At 42.8% G+C, this 23,404-nt stretch overlaps 1 protein-coding gene across 1 annotated transcript; it reads left to right on the forward strand.

Annotated features, from left to right (window-relative positions):
• The first annotated feature begins 19,160 nt into the window (after positions 1-19,160).
• On the forward strand, positions 19,161-21,844 carry LOC141250757 (uncharacterized). Its single transcript, XM_073670083.1, has 4 exons — positions 19,161-19,251; positions 19,363-20,167; positions 20,279-20,780; positions 20,900-21,844. The coding sequence occupies exons 1-4, from the start codon at positions 19,161-19,163 to the stop codon at positions 21,842-21,844; spliced, it is 2,343 nt and encodes a 780-aa protein (XP_073526184.1).
• The last annotated feature ends 1,560 nt before the right edge of the window (positions 21,845-23,404 follow it).

Genomic DNA, 23,404 nt, shown 5'->3' on the forward strand with positions numbered 1-23,404 from the left:
TCGGATGGTTGCCACTTCTCGAGCCTCTTCTCTAAGCTGTAATTCTTGGGTCATTCTCTCCCTGTTTTCTTCCACGTCGTATTGCAAAATTTTGTTTGTTGGAAACAGATGTTCAACTGGGACTACAACCTCGACGCCATAGGCTACGGAGAATGGTGTTTCCCTCGTTGCTTTCTTAACGGTGGTATGGTTTGCCCATAAAAAGAGGGGTAATTGCTCTGCCTACAAGCCTCACGCATCGTCAAGTCGCTTCTTGAGGTCTGTTACTATGCTTTTCTTCGTGACCTCGACTTGGGCATTGCAGTGATGATGTACTACGGATGCAAACTTCAACCTGATTCCTAAATCTTTACACCAATCGACGAGCTTTGATGTATTAAATTGTGGGCCTTTGTCAGTGACTATGTCTTGGGGGAGTCCGTATCTGCATGTGATGTTTTTCCATAGGAACTTCTATACAGCTTGGACGTTTGTTCTAGCCAAGGGCACTGCTTCGATCCGTTTAGTGAAGTAGTCGATTGCTACAATAGTGAACTCCAGTTGTCTTGGTGCCTTTGACGAGAAAGGGTCTAACAGATCTAGTCCCCACATTGCGAACGGGCAAGGCCCTGCCATAATCCACATCTCTACTCCGGGTTGGTGAAAGGATGGTGCATGAGCTTGACAAGCTTTGCAGGATCGTGCAATATTCAAAGCATCATCCCGCATCGAGAGCCAAAAGTGACCGTGCTTGAGAGCTTTAAATACTAAGGACCTCCACCCGCATGAGTGCCTCATAGCCCAGCATGGAGCTCGACGAGCATTTTCTGACCCTCTTCTCTTGATAAACATCTCAGCTCGCGCGTCATAATGCCCTTCTTCTACAACTCTACTTGGCATGTGAAAAATCACGCAGCTTGTGCATGCAGCTTCTTTCGCTCGCGAGGATCCTCTGGGAGGTTGTCCTGCGAAATGTACTGTAGGATGGGAGTTCGCCTGTCGTCTACTGGGGTGTTGATTGACATCATTTCAAACTGTTCAGATATTGACTTTGTGCTAGTAGAGCAGTACCAGATCGGTCTTGCCTTTCTTTCCTGTTTCACGTCGACCAGTTGTGCTCGAGAGGCAAGCTTCGCAAGTCCATCAGTCTACTCGTTTCTCGGGATAGTAGTTATGAGGAAGTGTTTGAACATGTTCCTTATCCTTGCAACACGATCTTGGTACTGAGATAAGGTTCATGTTCGGATTTCATATACTCCTTGTACTTGTTGCACAATCACCTCAGAGTCACAAAAACACTCAATCTCTTCTACTTGCTCTTAGTCGGCTATTTCAAGCCCAATGATCAATGCTTCATATTCTGCTTCGTTGTTAGTGACGTTAAAGTTGAGTGTTACTGCATGCTCATACATATCCTCTTCAGGTAAGAACAATGATATTCCCGTACCGCACTCCTCGTTGTTTACTGCACTGTCGACGTACAACCTCCATAGTTTATTTGCAAAGCATGGTGAGTCCCCGAGCTCTCGGAAGCTTGTTTCAACAATAAAATAGGCCAGTGCTTGGCTTTTATGGTCGGGCGAGGATGGTACTCAATATCAAACTCCGACAACTCAACGACCCACTTGGTCATTCTCCCAGACAGGGTGGGTCGATGCAGGATTGCTCGAAGAGGAAGGTCAGTTAAAACTTGAATGGTGTGAGCATGGAAGTATGGCCTGAGCCTGCGTTCTGCCACAATTAGAGTGAATACCGTCTTCTCGATGGATGAGTACCGGCCTTCGGCTGGCAATAGTGCCTTGCTAACAAAGTACACGGGTTTCTGATGTTCACGAATGAGGACTGCACTTGTTGTTCTAGAATTGGACGTGAGATACAACTGCAACACTTCGCTTGGGGTGGGTGACGGTAGAGTTGGAAAATTTTCCAGGTGCTCCTTGAGGCTATTTAAGACTGCTTCACATTCAGGCGTCCATATAAACTGCTTCGGCTTCTTAAGGATCTCAAAGAAAGGCAGGTTGCTCTCGGTGAGCTTGGCACAAAATCTTCCTAAGTAGTTAACCAACCCCATGATATTTGTACTTCGTTCGTCGTTCGTGGGGCTTCATGTCTAAGATGGCCTGGACCTTGGAAGGGTTTACATGAATGCCTCGTGAGCTGATCTGAAAACCCAAGAACTTGCCTTTGGTGACTCCGAACACACACTTCTCCGGATTCAGACTCATTTCATATCGTCGCAGAGTATCAAACCTCGCGCAAGTCCCTTGGATGATCAGCTTGGTTCCTTCTCTTGACTACTATATCATCGACATAAGCTTTGACCATTTTGCCAATCTGTTCTCGGAAAACTTTGTCCACTAGCCTCTGGAAAGTGGCCCCCGTGTTCTTAAGGCCAAAAGGCATAACTATGTAGCAGAAGGTGCCTTTATTTGTAATGAATGAGGTGTGGCCCACATCGGATGGATTCATCGTACCTGGTTATACCCCGAGTAGGCATCGAGGAAGCTTAGAGCCTCTTGACCGGCTGTTGAGTCAACGAGTTGATCAATGGATGGGAGAGGATAGCTATCCTTCGAGCATGCCTAGTTCAGACCAGTGAAATCGACGCACATGCGCCATTTGCCTGTGTCCTTCTTTGGTTGCATGACAACATTAGCAAGACAGGTTGGGTATTGTATGGGTTGCACGAATCCTGTCTTGAGTAGTTTTGCGAGCTTCGTTGTTGCAGCCTCGTTCTTAGGGCCTGCTTGCTTCCTCTTCTTTTGTCTCTGAGGTGTTACCTGCGGGTCACTGGTAAATGAATGAGTCATTACCTCGGGGGGATGCCTTTGAGGTCTTTTGGGGTCCATGCAAAAATGTCTTGCAAGGATCCCAACATGGCTTCGATCTCCGTCGTGACCTTCGGAAGGAGCCCTTGGCCGACATATAATTTCTTGTTGTCCTCACCGAACAACGAGATAGCATGTTTTTCAACCTCAATGGAGGTCGGAGGTACGTCTTCGCCCGAGCTCGATCTGGAGGCCTCTCGAGGGTCTAATTCTACCTCGACCTCCATTTAAAGTGACCCCGAGAGGTACAACTGATTCGCATGCACCGCGTTTATATCATTCCGTTCTGCTTGGACATAACATGTTCCATTTTCTTCCTAGTTACCTCAAGAAATTCCAGCGCCGCTCTGGGTTGGGAATTTGAGGCAGAAATCACTGATCGAAACCACAACCTCGAATCGAGTAAGTGAGTCTCTGCCCAGAATTACGTTATAGGACGATGTCAATGGGATGACAAGAAAATTGATCGCACATCTTCGTCGAGGTCTACCCTCATCGCCCAAGATCATATCTATTGTTGCTACCCTTAGCCCCTTTACTGAGTCTCATGTGAACCCCGTGAGGTTACATTTTGTTGGCCACGGCCTGGATAGGTTGAGGCCGAGCTTCTAATAAGCATCCTAGTAGATTATATCTATCGCGCTGCCCGTGTCCACCATAATCCGCTTAACAATTTTGGTCCCTAGTTGAACGTGGACGACGAGCGGGTCCTCCCTCTTGTTCACCCATTTGACTACATCACTGTCCAAGAACTTCAACTAGTACGGGTTCCGAGTGGTTTCGAATATAAACATCATAGGTGTTCTGAGGGGGAGTGGTGCATTGGAGGCTCTCCTCTGGTCTTATCTACTTGGTAGTCATGGCTCATGTTGCCATGTGATTGTCCCCACAAAATCGTCTGGTTGCGGGAAAACGGGTTGTTGTGTGGTCGGCGCAGCTGGTTGATTGGTGGTTTGACCTTGTGCTCGACGAGCCTCCATGATTCTTCAATCCTCCTGCTCGGCTTCACGATAGACGCTTTGGCACTCAGCGGTATTGTGACTATTGCGCTACGGTGCTTAGTGCACCACACCCCTCGGACTAGGGGCATGGGTGGTCTGCCTTGGCCACTACTGTCCTGCACCGCAGCCATCATGTTATGCACCGGTTTTTGTGTTTGGCCTTGACTTCCTTGCTTCTGAAGGGTTGGTTCCGCCCTGTGATCTTGTTCGATTCTATCTGGTCGTATGCTTTCTGCAACATCTGATCATAGTTGAGGTACTTGTGTTTTCTCCCCAACCTGTATTTGAAATCCGAGTCATCTAACAACACGCCGAAGAACACTTGCCTCACCTCCTGCTCAATGAAATCATGTGCCTCAACCACTATTGCTATAAATGTAACACCCCCAATTCACATGGGAATATTACCGCCGATGACTTTAGACTCTCACGTCCAAAGTCACCCAGGCTTATATCATCGAACAAAACATAACACATATATATAAATAATATCAAAGTCTTACATAATAATACGCAAAATCAGTACAACATGAAATTGTAATACAAATTACATCACCGGAAGACTTGTAAAAATAACAATTATATATATAACTTGATCAGCATCACGATCGTCAACCTTGATAACATGAACTTGAAATATTAACTGCCAACTATTGGGATTTCTTCTTCACACCTCGGGAGCACCACCTAATGTGTCGTATGTAGATGGATAACATCATCCAACCATGCAAGGAAAACAGCGGTCGGTTAGCCTAATGAAAGACTATGCAAATGGGATTTATATGATGCTCTTTGTGGTCATATCTAGTTAAAACCCATCGGTTCTTGAATGAAAGCTGATAGCCGAGGGAAACTCCGATACTTCCACCGAATTAGGAAAAGATATGTATATATATAGCAAGAGAAGACTCCAAAGAAATTGAGTCTTATGGGAATTATTTATAACAAGAGAAGACTCCAAGGGAACTGAGTCTTATGGGAAATATTATAATAAGAGAAGACTCCAAGGAAATTGAGTCTTATGAGAAATATATATAATAAGAGAAGACTACAAGGGATTGAGTCTTAAAGGAATTAATATTTGTATAATATATATTCGCGTGAGAACATTTTAGATAATAACCAACAATGGTTTTATAAAACAACCTCCCACGAATAATTGGGTCAACGACCAACCTCACCGCATACGTGTTGTGCGAATTCAGATTGCAAAGATGACTTACTTAACCAGGAGGCCAGGCGATTTTCCAAGTTGTACTAATCGTCCGGAGGTTATTAATTATGTGCATAATAGCACTTATCTTCTTTACCTTTCAAAACGTACATTCAAGTTGAAGCTTTTAATAATGTCTCGCAATGAGAACGAAGGGAATAATCCCGATTGTCGGCACTGGCTAAGTGCACCACCACTTATATCAACATAAAAGGGTACGGTCATGACCAAAAGATATTAGGACACATCCTCCTAATACCAATTTATAAAGAAATAACTATACCTCGCAAGGTACATAGTATTCCTACGAATACTCGTTCTAACTATAGGATATATCCACAACAATCCACAACAAAGTCCATCTATCACCCTCAAGTAATCATACAATCATATATATAGTATATCCACTACATGCATACAACCTAGATAACATTTATTCTAGGTTGTTAAAATTCCCAACACCCAATAGAATAATATTTTATCCCAATTTAATATAACAACCAATTCATTGTTAATTAAGACAAATATAGAATAAAAACAATAGATAAGAAAGAGCGAACCGCCACTTGCCTTAGATCAGAAGATGTGGATAAGGATCGAATGGGGATAAGGCTACTAGTTGATGGGCTTGATTCCAAAAACCGAATGTAACTCGGCAGAACAGATGTTGTTGCACAGCTGGGTTCGAACTGCTCGTTCAAGGCTCAAACAGAGACGGAATCGGACATGGTTGGTACCGTTGCCTTGTATGAAAACAAAATACAGTTTAGAGTCAAGAAAATATATAAAATATGAATTATATCATCTAAAAAAGGAGAAGACCGTGAGCACTTACTGGTACGTCGAAACAGTTGCTGAACTGCGTGATGAACTTCGAAGAGCTCGTTCAGGGATCGAATGATAACGAAGACAGACGGGGTTGGTATTGTTGCCTTCCTATCTAACAAAATACAACTTAGCATCAAGAAAATAAAGAAAAGATGAACTATAGACTCAGTAAAATGGAAAACCTTGAGCACTCACTGTTCACGCCGGAAATCAGAGGCTGAGCTGCGCAATGAACTTTGAATATCTTGTTCAGGGTTCAAATGACGACGAAACTGGATGAGACTTGTGCCGTTGGATTTGTATCGAGTCGAACTACAATTTAGAATCAATAATCTCAGGAAAAATATGGACGACAAGTTCTTAAATACAGAAAAACAGAAGTGACCGAAAAATCAGAGTGTAAGGACGACTTACAATCTTCGGAGTTGAATTGATATCGTTCGGAAGTGGAATTGGATGATTCAAGAGTCGAACTCCACTAATTTGAGTATGAGAAATTCAAATTTGTGGTCAAAATAAGTAAATCAAGGCTCTAACTAGAGTATCTAGGAGGGTTTCAGATTCGGGTTGAGAGTGAAAGTGAGGAAGAAACTCCCTATTTATAGAACAATGATGATGATGACGGTGCATGATGAAGAGATAAGAATGCACTAACTCTCACATGGAAAAGACAAAGAAGAGGCTGCAATAGTTGGTCTATGAGGAGGAGGAGGAGACCTACAAATAGTAGATGGAAATGATGAAGATGGTGATTTACCATAGCTTTGTCAAATCTGGAAATAAATTACCCTTGTAGGATAATTTCAACCTTCACTTTAATTATAGGTCTCTTCAAGGTATTTTTAAAGGTAATAAAATTCCTTGAAAATATAATTAAGGTTTAATTTATACCCGATTAAGTATCAACTTAGTTATTAAGGTATAATAAAGAGGGTTGTTACAATAAACCTCTTGACATAGGAAGCCATGGATTCGCCCATCTTTTTCTTTTACCCCTTGCGTCTGTAACATCGTTACTTTGCGCTTCTTAGAGGTGCTAAAGTGGGTTACGAAGCGCTCTTCGAGGTCATCGAAGTTCTGAATTGTTCGCTTAGGCAGCAATCCACGAGAGAGCGGTCCCCGACAACATGTTTGGGAAACCTTTGCACATAGTGGCATCATCTACTTGCATGCCAGCATGTCATAGCGGTATCGATTGATATGATCCCGAGATCTTCGGTGCCTATATAATCCTTCGAGGCTGGGTATTTGAAATCGTCGCGTATTGAGGTATTGACGATGTGGTCCGCAAAGATAGTCCCCCCTCTTGAGTTCGTCCCCGCACTAACCTCGTGGCTTAGGAAAGGGCTGGGTTGGGCGGCGAAAAAGCCGCTCGGTCGAGGTCCCATAAACTGATCGTGGCTGGGGAACTCGGGCATTTGATGGACGTAAGGGTTGTAGCGGGGCTCGTGGAATTTTGGTGGGGGGTTCTGTGGCTCGTAGTGCTCATAGAATCTCGAGGGTAGAAGTTGCGGCTCGTACGCAGGCGCGTGCGCTCTTAAAGGGGGTTGTTGGAGCTCATAGTCCCTCTCGTACTGACCATTCGGGTGCCGAGGTGGTGAAGGATGGCACAATAGGATTGCTCCGCGCTCTGGACCATGTGGACGGGTGTTTGGTCGAGTTTGGTTCTCCATGTGCGTGAGCTCTCTTTCTCGTAAGAGTTTTGCCTCTTCTTCCAACTGGATCCTCTTTGCTTCATCCTGTTGGTTATGCCTCTTGACGACCTCTTGTCGAAGCCTTTGATCTTCTTCTTCTTCTTCTCACTGCCTTTTTGTTTCCTTCCAAAGTAGGTAGTCGTTAGACTCGGTGATCTCATCGCTGGTTGTGTGGCTTCGACTCTTGGCGGTATCGTGTTTGGATCCGGACAATGCTCGAAACCGGACCCTCGACGCCTACTCGATGCACTGCCAGCGCTTTCCATCTTCAGACTCTTGGTTAGCTTAATCGAGTGAGGAAGAAACCACGGTCGGCGCCAGTGTTGATGCCAGATATCTCATCGAGACAACACTTCTTCGTCGAGAAGCTGAAGATCTACTTTTGCTCTCCTGTGTTGAGGGTGAGCATGATTTAAAGCGCCAAGATTCTTGAATGGATCGTCGATTGCCTTCGGTCCCTCCTCGTCGATGTACCTGCACGACCAAACCCAGAGGGGATCTTCCTCTAGATTTGGCTCTCCGACGCTCAAGCCAGTCGAGGCTCAATCGAGGGATAAAAGTGTTTAGGGAGAGAGAAGAGAGTAAGACAAAATAAGACTTTTTCTCTGTAAATTTTGACAGAGTTTCAATGCCCCCAAAAGTTGATCCATCCGTACTTCTGAATTGTCACTATTTATAGGGAGTAAACGCCCCGTACATTTAATCTTTCTTTGGACATTTGGCTCATGGGCCTTTATTCTCTTTAAAAACAGGGCATATAAAGAACGAAAAATCAGGCCCACGAAATCCACCCCAATAAGATTAACTCTTAGTGTTTTTTAGAAATACATCATCTGTTGACAGGCGTATAACAGTCGTTGTTCCTATCAAAGATAATCCAACTAAACAATCCACTATTAAAGTGGTAAGTCGGAGTCGAATCCCAAGAGAGCCACAAAGATAGTCTATTTCTTTCGTGTTACCTAGTAGTAACTAGGGGGTTTTGAATTTTGTTATCTAAACTAGCAAAATTAAAACGGTAAATGTTGGATTCGTAACTATTATGATGGAAAGCTCACTCTTTTAGTATCAACACATTATTCTTATGGAAAGTTGATCATTGAATTCTCTTAATCCTATATTCTTAACTAACTAATCCGGTTGTCCTACTCTTTGTTCGTAAATAGCAACTAGTCCAAATAGTCCTAGAAACCCTTGTTGTAAGCAATAACCAAATAAATCCTAAGGTTAAAAAGCGCAACAACATAAAGATCAAAGATAAGTAGGCCTATGCAATACCATTGGCAAATCACCGATACTCGACATAGGTTTATAATCTCTACAAAATAAGCACTCGCAAATAGTCTATACAAATTCTGATTGCTACCTAAAAGACAAGACTTTTCAAATCGAATTATCAAGCCTAGCAATATGAATGAATCATAATCAACCTAGTTTGCAACCTAGATAAAATCAAGATCAATCAATAGACAGTAAAGCACAAGAGATCATAAAACAATGCTGAAATTATTATTAGAACATAAAAATAAGAATTCTCACAAACATATCCTAGAATAGTGGCTTCAACCTAAGAATGAACTAGTAGGATCTTAGCCAGACATAGCCAATTGAAAGAAATAAATAATTATGGATGAAACTAACCAGGGATGAAGGTGAAAGTGGCACAAAGGTGGAAGCTTTCTTCTTGGCTGCTGAATTTCTAAGGATGAGTTGTGAAATTGAACAAAGGTCCAATCTAACCTAATATCTAAGGGTTTATATAGTATCTAGTGAAAGGGAAATAAAATAACTCAAAAGAAATAATAAAATAGGAAAAAACAAATCAAATCTCGGACTTAAATCTGCAATTGGGCCGGTTCGTGTCCGCGGTCGCGATCGAGACTTATGGGTCACGATCGCGATCTGGCTCCAGTTCTCAGAGTCGGCGTGAGTCTCGATCGCGACATTAGGATCTCGGTCGAGACATGTCTACTGAGGCTAAGTCTCCATCGCGACTTCAGGATCTCGGTCGAGACATCTTCTCTGCGACTGGATCTCTGTCGTGACACCTCCTCTCGGTCGTGAGGCATTCTCTCTAGCTGGTCTTCGGTCTTCTATAAGCTTTAAGGCAGCTCGGCTTTGCCTCTAGACTTCTCCAAGTGTAAGTGTGGTATCCTTCTCTCTAGCTCCGTCCCGAATGCACTAAAAGTGAGTACAAACGAGATCTCCATGATCAAACCACAAAACAACGCTTATGAGCATCCCGCAAATCCATCAATGAACACCATACCGGATTCCGGGAATACCACTCAATAAGCACCTAAACACCACTAATCCTAAGCTAATAGTCGCTAGTTAACACCATATAATAAGCTCCTATCAAACGTCCCCACACTTAAACCTTGCTCGTCCTCGAGTAAGCAAAATAAAACTCACTCCTCCTAAAAAGCACAAAGGTCTACAGTAAGTGTAGAGAAAGTTTGCTATCGACTATACTTCAAACTCCAAGTGTATCGAGCACTAACCTAACTCCGATCTATCTTCTTATGTCTCCGAGATGTCCTACCAAAAACCCTCCTTATTTCTCCACTTCATATGTCACCACTCCAATACAATATAAAATCGAACCAAGTGGTGTGCGTTTAAGCACATGTGGAATTCCTAATCTCCTCTAAGGGTAAGGGTACATAAATATAACATAATAAAGATAGAATCTTCTTATTCCTCCTCTTCAACTCCCTTCTTATTTCTCCGACGCCAATAGATATGCAATCAATAAAATCAATCACAAAACAAAGTAAAACCGGCGCCCTTTCGGGTTTTCACCAAAAATCTAAGTGGTAGAAATTTTTTCTTTTCTTTTCATTTTTATTTTCAGGCACCAACCTTTTCCTTTTTATTCAATTCTTACTTGCTTGGTTTTTATTCTTTTTAATTTTTTAGTTTTTCTGATTTTTTTATTTATTTTTGTTGGAGCCCCCCTTTTCGATCCATTCCTTTTTTACTCTCTATGGGTTTTTCTGATTTTTTTCTTTCTTAAAAATAAAAACGATGCAAAAGTTCAAGCAACATAAATCCTGGTACAAACTCGATCCAAAAACCAACTAGAACAGTTCAGCAAAGACTCGAAAAACATAAAGAAAATCAGCGAAATAGCAAGAGGAATCCAAAGACAGCACCATAAACCTCCTCGGTACGTCAACTCCTCTCCCCACACTTGAACAGCGCATTGTCCTCAATGCAGAAAAAGAGGACATCATAAAAAGGGAAGAGGGAGAAGGCACCCCGATCTACCATCGTCGTCGTCGTCCGATTTGAGCGAAGGTAGGTGCCGTGTCGCGATCGAGATGCAGGGTTCGCGATCGAGAAATCTCTACTGAGGCAATATCTCGATCGTGATGCATTGGTCGCGATCGCGACATGGGCAATTTTGGGTGGTTGTGTCGGTTTTACTCCTCCAATGGCTTCCTACCCGCTGGCTCCGCGGGTATTCCTAAAAACAAAACAAACTAATGGGATTAACGTTAGTAAAAGTCCCTCAGGTTGCCTCCCGATCAGCGCCTTAGTTAACGTCGTGGCACGACGTAATCTAGCTCCTCAATTGTCCGTACCGGGCTCCTCAAGAGCCACCTCTTCAATTACCTCGCTGGAGAAACTCGCATGATAAGGTTTTAGCCGCTGACTGTTCACTTTGAAAGTGTTAAGGTTGTCCTTGTCGAAAAGTTCCACCACCCCGTGAGGAAAGACACGGGCTATCACAAAGGGTCTGCTCCATCTAGACCGCAGCTTACCTAGGAAGAGTTGAAGATGCGAGTTGTAGAGTAGTACCTTATCTCCCACATTGAAGGTCTTGCGCAGTATGTGCTTGTGATGCCACGCCTTAGTTTTCTCCTTATATATCATCGCGTTTTCGTATGCTTCTCGGCGTATCTCCTCCAACTCATGCATCTGTAGCTTCCGATGCTCGCCAGCCTCGTTTATCTCCATATTATATTTCTGGACCGCCCACCATGCTTTATGCTCGAGCTCCACTGGCAAATGACATCCCTTTCCGAATACCATGCGGTATGGGGACATCCCAATGGGCGTTTTATATGCGGTGCGATAGGCCCATAGTGCGTCATCGAGGCGGAGGCTCAAATCCTTCCTATTTGGAGCAACTGTCTTTTCCAGCACCCCCTTGATTTTCCGATTTGAGACCTCGACTTGGCCATTGCTCTGCTGGTGGTATGCTGTAGAGATTCGCTGGGTTACTCCATATTTCTTGAGTAGGGCGCTGACCGTCTTATTCTTGAAGTGGGTGCCCTGATCGCTGATAAGGGCCTTTGGGATTCCGAATCTATCAAAAATGTTCTCTTTAAGAAAACATGCAACTACTTTCGAATCATTAGTCTTGGTGGCTTTTGCCTCCACCCATTTGGAGACATAGTCCACCGCTAATAATATATATAGATTCCCAAAAGAGATAGGAAACGGTCCCATAAAGTCTATCCCCCAAACATCGAAGATCTCACAAAAGACCAACGGTGTTTGCGGCATTGCATTCCTTCGGGATATTTTCCCAACCCTTTGGCACCTATCACAAGATTGACAAAAAGCATAAGCATCTCAAAAGATGTGTGGCCAAAAGAAACCTGTGTCAAGCACCTTCCTAGCAGTCTTATTGGGTCCGAAATGCCCCCCACATGCGTAAGAATGACAAAAAGAAAGGACAGATTGTACCTCGTTATCCGGGAGGCACCGTCGGATTACCTTTTCCACGCAATGCTTCCATAAGTAAGGATCGTCCCACACATAGTATTTGGACTTGCTTTTGATTTTGTCGCGTTGAGCTTTGGTGCAGGTAGGGGGAAATTCTTCTCGAACTAGGTAGTTCACTATGTGTGCGTACCACGGCTTGAGGGAGCGAAGAGTAAGCAATTGATCTTTGGAGACGGACCTAAACGATTCTGAGGGCAAGTCGCGGTCGAGAGCTACAGGTCGCGGTCGCGACTTATCAACTGGGACCAAATCGCGGTCGTGAACGTCGGGTCGCGATCGAGACTCGTCAACTGGGCCTAAATCGCGGTCGAGATTTTCAGGCCGCGATCGAGATTTCGTTCCAGTAATTTCCGATTTCGTATGAAGGGCCGTCATCTCGGTCGAGAGTTCTAGTCGTGGTCGAGACATGTGCAATTCCTGGGTGTAGAGGATATCAATTCGGCACAGGGACTCGTCCGGAAATTCGCCCAGCCGCGGTCTTGCCTCTTCACCACCCACCATCATGAACTATCCAGCTAAGATGGTCCGCCACGGAGTTCTCGGAACCCTTTTTATCCCGAATCTCCACATCGAATTCGCTTAACAATAAAACCCACCGGATGAGTCTAGGTTTCGATTCCTTCTTAGTCATGAGGTAATGGATAGCTGCGTGATCGGTGTGGATGATTACTTTGACGCCGAGTAAATATTGTCTGAATTTGTCTAGGGCGTAGACTACGGCTAGCAACACCTTTTCGGTGGTGGAGTAGTTCTTTTAGGTGCCGCTCAGCGTCATTGACACGTAGTAAATAACGTGCATTGCTTGCCCCACTTTCTGGCCCAAAACAGCTCCTACAGCATAATCACTAGCATCGCACATAATCTCGAATGGTAGGGACCAATCCGGCGCTTTGATAATAGGCGTGATAGTGAGGTGCAACTTTAAGGTGTTGAACGCAAGCTTACATTTGTCGGTGAAGACAAAATCCACCTCCTTCTTTAGCAGCTCACATAATGGTGTCGAGATGTTGGAGAAGTCTTTTATAAACTTGCGATAAAAGCCTGCATGTCCAAGAAAAGAACGAACTTCACACACATTAGTAGGATAAGGTAAGGACTGAATTACGTCAATCTTCGCCTTATCAACCTAAATTCCTTTAGCAGATACAATATGACCCAACACAATTCCGTGGTTAACCATAAAATGACACTTTTCAGAATTTAACACCAAATTAGTTTCTACACATCTTTGTAGCACAAGTGTCAAGTTATTCAAACATGCCTGAAACGAATCACCATGAACTGTAAAGTCATCCATAAATACCTCGATGAAGTTCTCAATGTACTCGGAGAAGATTCTTACCATACATCTTTGGAATGTACCTGGTGCGTTACAAAGTCCGAACGACAATCTGCGGTATGCAAACGTGCCGAAAGGACATGTGAAAGTAGTCTTCTCTTGGTCTTCCAGCACTATTGCCACCTGGAAGTAACTCGAGTATCCATCCAGAAAACAATAGTAGACGCGACCTGCAAGACGTTCTAGCATTTGATCAATAAAAGGGAGAGGGAAGTGGTCCTTACGGGTTACCGTGTTCAGCTTGCGATAGTCGATGAAAACACGCCATCTATTCTACGTTCTTTGTGGCACCTTCTCACCATCCTCGTTCTCCACTACAGTGATCCCCCCCTTTCTTCTTAACGACCTGCGTTGGGCTGACCCACCGGCTGTCTGAAATCGGGTAGATCATGTCGGCCGATAACAATTTCAGCACCTCTTTCTTTACCACCTCCATCATGGGAGGATTTAATCGCCGTTGAGGTTGTCGGCTTGGCTTAGCTCCTTCGTCCAGTAAGATCATGTGCATGCATGTGGATGGGCTTATTCCCTTGATGTCGGCAATGGACCATCCTAACACTGTGATGTTGCTTTTCAAGACCTCCACCAGCTTCTCTTCCTGTTCCTTCCCGAGAGCACTCGAGATGATGACCGACAATGCGGGCCCACCAGCTTCTCTTCTTGTTCCTTCATACTTTAGATGTGGAGGTAGCTCTTGTAGCTCAATGGTGGGTGCCTGCACAATAGAAGGGAGCGGTTTCTCGCTCGAAAATCTTAGTAACGCGGGCCCACCGGCCAAAAGGGTACCTGGAGCATCAAACTCAGCTAGAACCTCATGCACATCAGCAAGTAGTATCATTTCATGCTCAGTTGAACTTACAATGCTATTTTCTACGACAGATTTAAGTGAATCAATCCCACACACATCAAAAACTTCCTGAACAATAGGGTCAATCACATCTATGGCAAAAATAGAATTATCATTCGTAGGGTGTTTCATAGCCTCAAATATGTTAAAACGAACTACATCTCCATCAAACTCAAGTGTCAGCACCCCACTTGCGTAATCTATCTTAGTATTGGCTGTTCTCATGAAGGGCCTACCCAGGAGGATAGGCACAGCTTGCTTATCATGCTCCATCTCTAGTATATAAAAATCAGCTGGAAATATCAAATTATCAACCATTACCAACACATCCTTGACTATCCCTTTCGGGTGGACCGTTGACCTGTCGGCTAGTTGAATCACAATCCCTGTATCAGACAAAGGTCCTAATTCTAGCAATTTATATAAAGAGAACGGCATGACATTAATATAAGCCCCTAGATCTAGCATGGCCTTATTAATCCTCTTCTCATCAATAATACAGGGAATACTAACCATCCCCGGGTCTGAGCACTTCTTTGATATCTTTTGCAATGGTTGCTGACACTCTTTCACTCACCTGCACCTTTTGCTTACCCTTCAACTTTTGGTTCCTCTTGATGGTGCAGAGCTCCTTCAAGAACTTAGCATAACGATGAATACTTTTAACGAGGTTTAGCAAAGGAATGTTTACCTCACACTTACTGAATGTTTCGAAGAGTTCTTTGTCATTTGCAGGTCTGCGTGTGTCCCTCAAGGCTTCCGGGAAGGGTGCAGGTGGTTTCTCGGAGTATAACGAAGGAAAGTTAGGCCTTACATAGTTCTCTTGTCATAGCTTGAAGTCACCTATGTCCTCATAGTCGTCTTCAACTTGCACTGTAGGAGGGTCGCGGTCGAGATCCACAGGCCGCGATCGAGATGTTGAGGCTTCAGGAAAACTGGGGCCAGATCGCGGTCGAGATGTTGAGTCGCGGTCGAGATTTTTTTCGTCCAAATTTTCGGAAACCAACTTACCGTCATCTCGATCGAGATCCACAGGTCGCGATCGCGACATCTCTATTGGGGCTATGTCTCGGTCGCGACCTTCCTGTCTCGATCGCGACATCTGTTCGGCCTCTTTTCGCAGCAACTCTTCCTCTCCCTTCTCTTCGAGTTGCCGTCCGCTTCTTAACTGCACAACGCTGATGTTCTCTCTCGGATTTCTCTCGGTTTGAGCGGGAAGGTTCCTCGAGTTTTCTTTCGTAAGGTTGGATACAGCCTCGGCCAATTGCCCAAATTGCTTTTCGAGATTTTTGATGCTGGGTTCGGTAGTTTGAGCATGGTCGGTGAAGTGCTTGCTCAGCGATCTAAGCATTTCCTCCATAGATGGCTCCTGGGGTTTAGGTTGGTATGGGACGCGGTTGAAGTTGTTTGAATATTGATATTGTTGTTGGTTTCTTCCACCAACTTGGTCGTTCCATCGGGGTCTAGGAGGTCCAAAACCTCCCATAGCATGCACTTCAGCGATGGTTGGGTCCTGTGGTTGCGGGCATGTGTCGGTGTGATGGTTGTCATCTTCGCAGATCCCACATAGTCTTGCTGGTTGTTGACTTCCAATGGCGATATTCTTGAGCATACTTTTCAACTCAACTATCTCACTCTTCCATCCGGGCTCTCCGGAATCCACATCGTTTACTACTTTCCTCGTGTACGTCCTCCCAAAACTTCTCGTTCCCTCTGCAATCTCATTCAGTCGGGCTCTAGCTTCGGCGGGAGTCAAATTCAACACACTCCCATTACACGCAACGTCTACTAATCTCCTTTCATTATCAAGTAACCCATTGTAAAGGTGGATTACCAAATCTTTCTCCTCAAACCCATGGAATGGGCAGCTAGCACATAGTCTTGCAAATCTTTCTACGTAGTATAATGTCTCAACTTCCTGCTGCTCCACCATTGCAATAGCTCTTTTTAACGCAACCGCCTTCTTGGACGGGAAATACTTACTAAGGAAGGCTTTGTGAAGTTTCTCCCAAGTGTCGATTCTTCCGGTGGGTAGCAAATAGTACCATTGACGCTCGCTGTCTTTCAGCGTAAGACCGAAAGCTCTCATCTTAATTTGCTCATCGGTGACGTTACTCGGCTTACTGCAGCTGCAGATTTTGTGGAACTCACTAAGGTGCATAATCGGGTCTTCCCCAACCAAGCCATGAAACTTTGGTAGCAAATTGATGAATCCGGTCTTTAGTTCGAAAGTAACGCCGGCATTCAGGGCAGGCAGCGTCACTCCTAAGTGTTGTTATGTCAGATCTGGGTCTGTAAGCTCTCGCAACGTTTTGGCAGCCATCGATTCGATCACTAGATTTTGTAGAGATTCTCGCAGATTGCGTAGATGCGTTCGCTCTATCTCTGGAATGAAATCAAGCAAATCTAAATTAGTGGCGCTAGTGTGGACCATAAGATAGGTCCACACCAAGATAACACAAAAAGAAACAAGCTATAACAGTTGGCTCCCCGGCAACGGCGCCAAAATTTGACAGGCATAAAACGGACGTTGTTCCTATCAAAGATAATCCAACTAAACAATCCACTAGTAAAGTGGTAAGTCGGAGTTGAATCCCAAGAGAGCCACAACGATAGTCTATTTCTTTCGTGTTACCTAGTAGTAACTAGGGGGTTTTGAATGTTGTTATCTAAACTAGCAAAATTAAAACGGTAAATGTTGGATTTGTAAACTATTATGATGGAAAGCTCACTCTTTTAGTATCAACGCACTATTCTTATGGAAAGTTGATCATTGAATTCTCTTAATCCTATATTCTTAACTAACTAATCTAGTTGTCCTACTCTTTGTTCGTAAATAACAACTAGTCCAAATAATCCTAGAAACCCTTGTTGTAAGCAATAACCAAAGAAATCCTAAGGTTCAAAAGCGCAACAGCATAAAGATCAAAGATAAGTAGGCCTATGCAATACCATTGGCAAATCACCGATACTCGACATAGGTTTAGAATCTCTACAAAATAAGCACTCGCAAATAGTCTATGCAAATTCTAATTGCTACCTAAAAGACAAGACTTTTCAAATCGAATTATCAAGCCTAGCAATATGAATGAATCATAATCAACCTAGTTTGCAACCTAGATAAAATCAAGATCAATCAATAGACAATAAAGCACAAGAGATCATAAAACAATACTGAAATTATTATTAGAACATAAACATAAGAATTCTCACAAACATATCCTAGAATAGTGGCTTCAACCTAAGAGTGAACTAGTAGGATCTTAGCCAGACATAGCCAATAGAAAGCAATACATAATTATGGATGAAACTAACCAGGGATGAAGGTGAAAGTGGCACAAAGGTGGAAGCTTTCTTCTTGGCTGCTGAATTTCTAAGGATAAGTTGTGAAATTGAACAAAGGTCCAATCTAACCTAATATCTAAGGGTTTATATAGTATCTAGTGAAAGGGAAATAAAATAACTCAAAAGAAATAATAAACACTAGTAGAAAAAACACTTGTTGAGGCTCCCTTTTAAAAAACGCCTCAAAAACGTCCTAGGCTATCATATTTTCAGGTTATTTAGGCGGAAAATTACTTTATACGCCTCAAATTTTTTTTATTGAGGCGGGCATAATAAAGTACGCCTCAAAAAGTACCCGGAAAAAATTCCCCGGACAATTTTATAGAGTCGGGCCGACACGGGCCCGCCTCTATAAGGGTTTATTGAGGCGGGCCGAGTACGCCCGCCTCTTTTAACTTAAGATATTTCGAGTGAGGTATTAGAGGCGGGCTTAATTGCCCGCCTCTTTTAATACCTGTTGAGGCGGGCCGTACAACGCCCGCCTTATTTAACACTTGTTGAGGCGGGCCGCTTAACGTCCGCCTCAACAAATCCCTCTTTTAAACCGTGCGCTGCCATTTTCATTTCGTTCCGCCATTTTCACTTCGTCTTCTTCGTTCGCCCTTTGTCTCTCCTCTCCGCGCTTCATTCTCCCTTCGCGTTCGCCCTTTGTCTCTTCGTTCTCCCTTCGCGCGCGTTCGCCCTTCGTCTCTCCGCGCGGGTTCCTCCGCCCTTCGTCTTCGTCTTCGTTGGCCGGTAAGTATTCTATCTACCAACTTGTGCATTTAAGTGTTTAAATCTATCCCAAATTTGTGTATTTTTTGTGTTTATAGTTTGTGCATTCAAGGTGTTTGATGAAATGCCTCTATCAAAATATGAAAAATATACCCCTAATTCATATACTATCTTTCATCCTAGTCAAATCTAGACAACTAATACTAACAGCTTGTGCATGTAAATGTTTAAATCTATCCCGAATTTGTGTATTTTTTGTGTTTATAGCTTGTGCCTTGAAGGTGTTTGATGAAATGCCCCAATGAAAATATGAAAAGTATACACCTAATTCATATACTATTTTTTGTGGTTATAGCTTGTGCATTGAAGGAGTTTATTGAGGCGTTGTCTTGAAGGATCGATATTGGGTCAAGGTAATACTTCTACCCTAATTTCTTAGGCCCTTGGCGGGATAGATTTCATAATTTAGGCCCTTGGCGGGATAGTTGAGTTTGTATTTTTTCTTGCTTAGTTGCGTATTATTATCTATTAAATTAGGCCCTTGGCGGGATAGAATTCATAATTTAGGCCCTTGGCGGGATAGTTATTAGAAATGATATTAAATCTTCCTCTTTTTGCAATTATTACTAGAAATGAGTCGTCCTTGGATGTACGGTGACCATACTACGACACAATACTTGAGTGGGGTTGAGGAGTTTATTAGATGTGCTTTAGCACACCAACGTAGTACAAAAGCATAAAAAATCTATTGTCCTTGCCGTGATTGTAAGAATATAAGGCGGTTAGATGATATTGATGAGATTGAGGATCATTTATTTTATCGTGGTTTCAAAGAAGATTATCATGTTTGGTTTTGGCATGGTGAGAAAATACCTGATTATCCAAGTTCTAGTGTCAATGAGTTTGATGTTCGGGTAGACACTGATGATAGTGATGATGATATTGCTGAGAATAATGAGATGGATGATGATGATGACCAAGAAGATGATGAAATAAATGGGATGATGGATGGGGTGAGAGATCACTTGAATGAACGACCTCAGATGTTCGAACAGGTGTCAAAGGCTGCAGAGACTCCCTTGTATCCTGGGTGTACAAAATTTAGCAAGTTAGAGGCTGTGTCAGTACTTTACAACTTGAAATGTGCTTCTGGTTGGACTGATGGAAGTTTCAACACCTTATTGGAATGGTTAGGTGAATTTTTACCAGAAGGCAATGAGATGCCTATCTCTACTTATTACGCCAGAAAATTGATGTGTCCATTAGGCTTAGATGTAGTCAAGATAGATACTTGCCCAAATGATTGTATGCTTTACAGAAATGAACATGAAAAATTGAATGAGTGTCCAAAGTGCGGTGCATCTCGTTACAAGCGTAAAGGGGTAAATTCGGCTAAGAGGGGCCCATCAACTAAGGTTATGTGGTATCTTCCAATAATACCTAGGTTTCAGCGTTTGTTTTCGATAAAGAAGGAAGCCGAAAATCTGAGATGGCATGCGGAAGGGAGAAAGAAAGATGGACAGCTTAGACATCCTGCTGATTCTCCTCAATGGAGAAATATTGATAAGAAATATTCTGAATTTGGTGATGAGATTAGGAATCTGAGACTTGCTTTATGTACAGATGGTGTGAGTCTGTATGGTACTTTAAGCAGCCAACATAGCACCTGGCCGGTTCTTCTAGCGATTTATAATCTTCCTCCATGGTTGTGTATGAAGTGCAAGTATATCATGTTATCACTCCTCATCTCCGGGCCTAAGCAACCTGAGAATGACATAGATGTGTATCTTGCTCCACTTGTTGATGATTTGAAATTATTGTGGAATGAAGGTGTCCCAATGTTCGATGCATACACAAACTCAAACTTTACCTTGCGAGCTATGGTTTTTTGTACCATAAATGATTTTCCGGCATATGGAAACTTGTCTGGGTACAAAACCAAAGGAGAACAAGCATGCCCTATATGTGAAGAAGATATGAAACCCGCCTACTTGAGAAATTACAAGAAAAATGTGTATGTAGAGTACCGGAAGTTCCTTAGTCGATATCACCCTTACCGTAAAAAGAAGAAGGAGTTCAATGGGTACACCGAGGAAGGAGTAGCTCGTACACCTTTGACAGGATCACAGGTTTATGAACGGATTAAAAATGTTGACACTAAATATGGCAAGTGCTTCAAGTCCAAATCTAAAAAGGGTGTTTTATGGAAGAAAGTGTCTATATGGGATCTGCCTTATTGGAAAGATTTGTCGGTTAGGCATTGTCTCGATGTGATGCACATTGAAAAGAATGTTTGTGATGCCATATTGGGACTTTGCTAAATATACCCGGAAAGACGAAAGACAACCAGAACGTTCATTTTGATATGAAGGAGAGGAATATTCGACCAGATTTGTGGCCGGTAGTAAAACCGGATGGTAAAAAGACTTTTCTGCCTCCGACCTGTTACACAATGTCAAGAAAGGAGAAAAAGGTGTTTTGTGAGTGCTTACATGGCATTAAGGTTCCATCGGGGTATTTGTCAAATGTAAAACGTCTAGTTTCTCTTTCGGACATTCGGTTGATTGGTATGAAGTCTCATGATTGTCATGTATTGATTAATGTTTTCTTACCGATAGCACTTCGTGGGATATTGCCAAAACACTTGAGACATGTTATAACAAAACTGTGCGTCTTTTTCAGTTCGATATGTGCTAAGGTTATTGATCCGGAAATATTGGATGCTCTCCACGTTGATATTGTCAAAACTTTGTGCCGATTTGAAATGTACTTTCCGCCGTCTTTCTTTGATATAATGGTGCACTTAATTGCTCATTTGGTTCGAGAAATCAAGTTATGTGGTCCGGTATATTTAAGATGGATGTATCCTTTTGAGAGATTTTTTGGCAGTTTAAAGGACAAAGTAAAGAATCGGTCGAATCCAGAGGGTAGTATCATTCGTGGAGTCCTTCATGAAGAGATATCTCAATACACAGCTGAGTTTTTGTCAAGGATTCATCCAATAGGTCTTCCAAAATCTCGTCATACAGGGAGGCTTGAAGGAGAGGGAGTAATTGGTAAAAAAGTAATATATCCTCCATCTGAAAGGAAGAATAAGGCACATCTTTGTGTGTTGCAGCATCTTACAGAGGTGAATCCTTACATAGAAAAGCATTACACTGAATTGCAGCACACTAATCCGAAATTGAATGAAAGAGCTTTGATGCGGGAACATAATCAGACATTTGTTGATTGGTTTAAGAAGGAAGTAGCTGAGGAACTTAGGAAAGAACATGACGTTTCTGATACGGTCAAGTGGTTATCTCGGGGTCCTTGACTATGTGTTCGGTCTTACGAAGGATATGATATCAATGGGTTCACATTCTACACTAGAAGACAAGATGAAAAGAGTGTGGTGCAGAATAGTGGAGTGAAGGTTATTGCATCATCTAGGGTCTATGCGAGTGCTAAGGACAAAAGACCGGTTGATGCGACATAATCGTATTATGGTGTTATCGAAGAAATTTGGGAGCTTGATTATAACAATTTTACAATCCCTGTTTTCCAGTGCAAGTGGGTCAACAACCCTAACGGGGTGAAGCAAGATGAAATTTATCCGGGTTTGACATTGCTAAACTTTGACCGATTAAGTGATAGTGACGAGCCATTCATCCTAGCATCACAAGCTAAGCAGATTTTTTATGTGGTAGACAATGTTGATCCTAGATGGCGTGCAGTTGCCCAAGGTAAAAGACATATTCTTGGTATTGATGATGTTGTGGATGAAGATGAGTATGACGAGTATGACGATACACCCTTGTTATCAACTGTTGTTCAACCATTACCCGAGGAGGAAGATATAAATAATACTAATCATATCCGTACAGATCATAGGGAGGGAATATGGGTTATAAATCACGAATGAATAAGATGAGGTGGAATCATATACTAACCATTAGCCTGTTTTTCTACATCTACTCATGAAATCATGATCTAATTTTTTTTTTTACTTTGTTGCAAGAATTCTAGCTTGGGATGGCTGATGAAAGAGAAAATGCTATTTGTCTTACCCAAGGTGATCCCGAATCACAAGGTGTTAGCGCAATTACACAGATTCATAAAGGGTGTGGTCCGTCAAAAGGTGTTCAAGTAAAACAGCCTATGCACCTTGAGTATAATGCGTTTAATGTCTCAGATGGCCAATGGTCAAAACAATACGGAAAGCAAGTTGGGAGTTGTGCTCAAAGAATAAATATTAACGAGAAAGAATACCGAAAGATAGATGAGCAGACGAGGCAAGGGTTTTGGGAGGAGACCAAGGTATAATGTCTTTTTAAATTACACCTTGAATATATACTATATTAACTATCATTAACTTATTGTACAAATTCACAGCTTATGTTCCACATCATTGATGATGTGGCTAAATCAAGGGAAAAATATTTCCATTCATGTGTGGCAAAACGCTTTAGAGATTTTAAGAGCAAGTTGGTAGCTCGATGGATAACTAAGACGTTCAAGCCGTCGAAGTATCCTACAAATAAGATGCCTTGGGATGTCTACCACCATATTTCAGAGGCTGATTGGTTAGCTTTTGTTCAAGAATATCACAAGCCAGAGTCATTGGTAATAATGTTATTTCCTTTTAGTGCTACTTCGTTATAGGCCAGAGTCATTGATAATAATGTTTCTAACTCATTGGTGATAATGCTCTTGACTTTTGACAGGCTCGTAGTGCGAAAGCAAAGGCAAGTGCAGCCCAGAACAAGAATCCTCATCGCACCGGCCATGCGGGTTATATTCGAAAACGACATGAGTGGATAAAAGAAGGACGACTCCCAGAGGAAGCAGCTATATCTCTGTCAAGCAGCTCCTCAGTGAACTCATCGGTTCCTAG

This window comes from Phyllobates terribilis, unplaced genomic scaffold (assembly GCF_046119375.1).
Source record: "Phyllobates terribilis strain yellow unplaced genomic scaffold, ASM4611937v1 Scaffold_6099__1_contigs__length_46880, whole genome shotgun sequence".
In the NCBI taxonomy this organism is placed as follows: Eukaryota; Metazoa; Chordata; class Amphibia; order Anura; family Dendrobatidae; genus Phyllobates; species Phyllobates terribilis.

Bases quoted from the DNA above. Each gene is read 5' to 3' on its own strand.
- LOC141250757 (XM_073670083.1), top strand. From the start codon at position 19,161: ATGAGTCGTCCTTGGATGTACGGTGACCATACTACGACACAATACTTG. The intron at 20,168-20,278 runs TGGTACTTTAAG...ACTCCTCATCTC, and splicing joins ACAGATGGTGTGAGTCTGTA to CGGGCCTAAGCAACCTGAGA. The intron at 20,781-20,899 runs GTTAGGCATTGT...TTTGATATGAAG, and splicing joins CTTATTGGAAAGATTTGTCG to GAGAGGAATATTCGACCAGA.